The sequence below is a fragment of the Sinocyclocheilus grahami genome, unplaced genomic scaffold (assembly GCF_001515645.1).
Source record: "Sinocyclocheilus grahami isolate Dianchi unplaced genomic scaffold, SAMN03320097.WGS_v1.1 scaffold1215.1, whole genome shotgun sequence".
In the NCBI taxonomy this organism is placed as follows: domain Eukaryota; kingdom Metazoa; phylum Chordata; class Actinopteri; order Cypriniformes; family Cyprinidae; genus Sinocyclocheilus; species Sinocyclocheilus grahami.
This window is the reverse complement of record NW_015506394.1, coordinates 249,153-253,396: the sequence shown is the minus strand read 5'-3', so window position 1 is coordinate 253,396 and position 4,244 is coordinate 249,153. Positions and strand designations below refer to the sequence as shown.

At 35.2% G+C, this 4,244-nt stretch overlaps 1 protein-coding gene across 1 annotated transcript in view; it reads right to left on the bottom strand.

Moving 5' to 3' along the window:
- Positions 1 to 1,590: 1,590 nt before the first annotated feature.
- LOC107568114 (actin-binding LIM protein 1-like) overlaps positions 1,591 to 4,244 on the bottom strand; it is a 40,345-nt gene continuing 37,691 nt past the window's right edge. The window contains exons 19-24 of the mRNA XM_016253961.1: positions 3,266 to 3,351; positions 3,069 to 3,177; positions 2,256 to 2,317; positions 2,089 to 2,149; positions 1,884 to 1,891; positions 1,591 to 1,683 (exon numbers count right to left, since the gene is read on the bottom strand). Of these exons, the coding sequence (XP_016109447.1) occupies positions 1,591 to 1,683; positions 1,884 to 1,891; positions 2,089 to 2,149; positions 2,256 to 2,317; positions 3,069 to 3,177; positions 3,266 to 3,351 (419 nt within the window). The remainder of the gene's footprint in view (positions 1,684 to 1,883; positions 1,892 to 2,088; positions 2,150 to 2,255; positions 2,318 to 3,068; positions 3,178 to 3,265; positions 3,352 to 4,244) is intronic.

The window sequence follows — 4,244 nt, the reverse complement described above, 5'->3', positions numbered from 1 at the left end:
TCTGGCACCACACACAAACACACACACACACACACTCTCTTATCATCTGTTTCACCTGCACCTAGTGTCAATAGCATCGTCAAGACAGAATGTCTCTGCACTAGATTTTGCTACATTATAGAACCCATGTGTCCACAAAAGTATAAGTAACCTGAAATCAGCTTACATTTGCATGCTAAAAGTGTGCTACAACATCTAAGACAATTTCAAAAGGTTTCTCTCAGGGTTAGTGGATAGAAAACATAACTAGCTCATTATGAAAACAACTGAAGTCAATGGAAAGTCCCCACAATGACAGAAAACAAATGTATGTTTGAGCTCTGGAAAGCTGTTAAGTTTCACCAATCATATTGCTTTGTCTGCTAAACGTCTTTTAGCATGAATCACGTCATTCGCTGGTGATATTGCACTATATAATCCAAGATAAATATCCGTAATAGGTTGGACCGTTTGCTGAAACATCATCATAAGATCAAATACAGCTCTATTGTGATGTTATGACTGTGAGGTTAAATCGGACGGTTAAGAAATACATAATTTGAATGTCACAATTTAATTAATAGAGATTTATAGTTAGTTACTAATTTGCTGATTCCCTGATTGTCTCTGTTGACCTTTATGGCAGTTTTATGAGTTGTGATTTACCATCCATTCACGCATATTATAATTGAACTTTTTTTTTTTTTAAATCAAGGTCAAATGATTGAAGCCAAAAGGTCATAGGCAGCTGCACTGATCTGAGACAAAGAGATATAATCATTCTAGAGGATTATTATAAGACAGAGCTTTATGCTCTTATGGACACCAGCAAATACACACAATGCGACACTGTGGCCCTCTAGTGGAGAAATGCAGTATTAAAATCATGCCTATGCAGGACCTTTGGACATGTAAAAAAATCTATATACTTCTGTTGGCATTTAAAGAATCATTGTAAAAGGGCAAACCAGACATTCAGAAATAACTTAGCAAGGAAATATCATCATGCCAGACAGAACGGCAATAAACAGTCACTGCTCTGTGAGGGAGTAACAGTTTGTTTACAACTTATATTTTTATCCCTCTTTAAATTTTATTAGATGAGATGAAATGTTAGAGTGAGACAAAGGTAACACGTAAAACAAAACATCAAAGAGCTTACTTACTGATGTTTGTTTTGTGGAATAATTCCCTCCAAAATAACGTCACTTCCTGTTGGATGATGTCATTAGGACAGCCAAAAAACAAACAAACAAAACAAAACAATCTAAAGCTGAGGGTATCTCAAGAATGACTTACCCTGCTCTCTCCTTATATGTGGATAAATCTACATGTGTAGATATTGACAGAATGCTATTTGATTTTCTGTGGAAGCATAAGAGGCATTATATTAAAAAGTCTGTGGTTATTAATAATTATGAATGTGGTGGTCTAAACTTTCTAGATTTTACTTATTTAAATAATACTTTCAAGATAAATTGGTTAAAACAGTGCTTAACAAACCCTTTTTCATTTTGGAATATTCTTCCTAATCTTGTTTTTTCTAAGGTAGGAGGTCTCCCTTTCTTATTGTTATGCAACTACAACATCACTAGATAATGATATGCTGCTTTAATATGTTACACTTGCTTTTGGTTCCAGCATATTAGGCATAGACACTCCTCTGTCCATTCTGGTGGCTGTACGGTGGCCATCATGCATGGGCTAGAAACAAATCATTAACAGAGAGAGAACACTTTCAAGAGAAGTCAGCTGTATCTTTCAATATGATTTCACATCATGTATGATGAATGAGTATGAACATGTATTTTTAAAGAATTTCACATATTAGTTACAATAAGGGTGCAATAAGGATAGATGGAAACACATTTGAGTGATTTAAACAGGTAATCATATCTACATACCTGAAACTCTGTTAAAAAGAAAATAAAAAAGATTTTTATTTTTATATTCATACATTAAATTGGACACTTTAAAAACGATGCTTTATCATCTATATGCATTATACTACTCCCACAATATATATGCCTACATGTGATTACTGTTGCTCTCATTACAAATTAATGTATGTAATTAAAGTTAAATTAAATGAAATATGAATAAACTAACCTCTCATCCCACCACACACGTCTCCATAACTGTTACACTGAGTGAAATCAGTCGACTGAGGCTGGAGCAAAATATACAATAGACAAAATGGGTTCAATAACATATCTTTTAATCATATACTAACAAGTAATATTAAATACTGAGCGACAATAATAAAGGCATCTTACCCGATGTAGTCCATTACGCCCATATCCAGGCAGTGAGCCTGTTTTAGAGGGTGAATTTCCATCTGCAATTTTAATAACATAGTACACATTTACTATGAAAAAATGGGTTAAATAATGCACATATCTGTGTAATTGTAAAAGTGTTACCATTATAAATTTTTAATGTACTTTAAAAAAAATTTTGAAATATAATTTCATATACAGTATTTGAAAAATAATATATATATATATATATATATATCAATTATTTTTGAAATATAATATACATATTTAATATGTATTTAATTAAATTAATTCTGGATAGTCCCCCCAAAAATGAAACTCCTGTCATTATTTACTCCCCCTAATGCATTTCTTTCTTCTCTGTGATATACAAAAGAAGATATCTTGAAGAAGATTGTATTCAAACAATTTATGCAAATGTAAAATGAAATGTATTCATAGAACAGTTTCGAGTCCCACTGACTTCCACTGTATTTTATGGCCATCTTATGGATGTCAGTGCCGTTTTGTTACCAACATTCTTCAAAATATCTTCTTTTGTGTTCCACAGAAGAACAAAATGCATGCAGGTTTGTATGAGGTGTGAGTAAATGATGACAAATGTTTCATTTTGGGGTGAACTACCCCTTTAAATTCAAATTCAAATTGTGCATCCTATTTGCTGCCTCAATTGAAATGCAGGAATTCAGCTGGAATTGTAAATTCTCAGTTATATTCTGAACGGCTCACAGCCCTGTTTCTGACTGGAGAAAGTCTCAGACCTAGAACATGAACATCTAATATGCAATCTATTGTACTGAGGAGCATTACTGCTTCCATGTTCGTAGCGCTGTGCTGACAGGCTCCGTGCATGACGCTCTCGGATCATCTCTTTCGCCATCTCCTCTTTAAGAATCATTTTCCCCAAACCAGATTGGATCTGGAATCAGAAACAAGAATCATTTTAGTCTTTGAATTGCATTGTTGAGCAGGTTGCATCATTCTTTTAATAACAGACATCTCCAGACCCTGTTGAGATGTTCCTCCTGAACCTGTCTGCGTTTCTGGAGCTCCTCCTCATCCTCCTCTCTTGACCTGCTCCTCTCGTCTGTTCCTGAGCAGCACAACAACAGCAACAACAACATATTAATAGAACACATTCACACACACAATTGTATGAATCAAGGATGGAGGAGGAGAGCTAATGCAAAAGACCGAGTAGAAAGCCAGTCTATGTTTTTCTAACTCCTGATACTTACAGAGCTACAGTTTACAGAATAGAAGTGAAATAATCACGTGTATTACCTCAAGAAAAATGATTACACAGTAACACATGGACAGAAAGACAGAAAGAAACACAAATGTTTGAAGTCAATCTCGGTATTCGCCCAGCTAACAAAATATGTTCTAAGAACATTTTGCTACAGTAGCTTTCTCATTAAGTTACGAAAACTATATTTCTGAAAGCTATCTGGATCCGGTTGAAACGTTTATTTTTTTCTTGGTAATTTGAATGTTAAAGAGTTAGTTCACCCAAAAATGAAAATTCTGTCATTAATTACTCACCCTCGTGTTGTTCGAAACCCGTAAGACCTTTGTTCATCTTCAGAACACAATTTAAGATATTTCTGATGAAATCTGAGGGCTCTCTGACCCTCCCATAGACAGCAAGGTAACTACCACGTTCAAGGTCCAGAAAAGTACCAAGATGATCGACAAAGTAGTCCGTGTGACACCAGTGGTTTAACTGTAAAGTTACGAAGCTAAGAGAATACTTTTTTGCGTAAAGAAAACAAAAATAACGACTTTATTCCACATTTTCGTCTCTACTGCGTGACTTTGGACGCGCGTTCACGACAGTACCATGACGCGAGTGTGTGGCGGCGCAGACCCAGATCCGGCGAGATGACATCATTACGTCGGATCTGGATCAGTGCCGCGTCATGATAGTTTCGTAACTTTACAGTTGAACCACTGATGTCACACGGACTACTTTGTCGATCATCT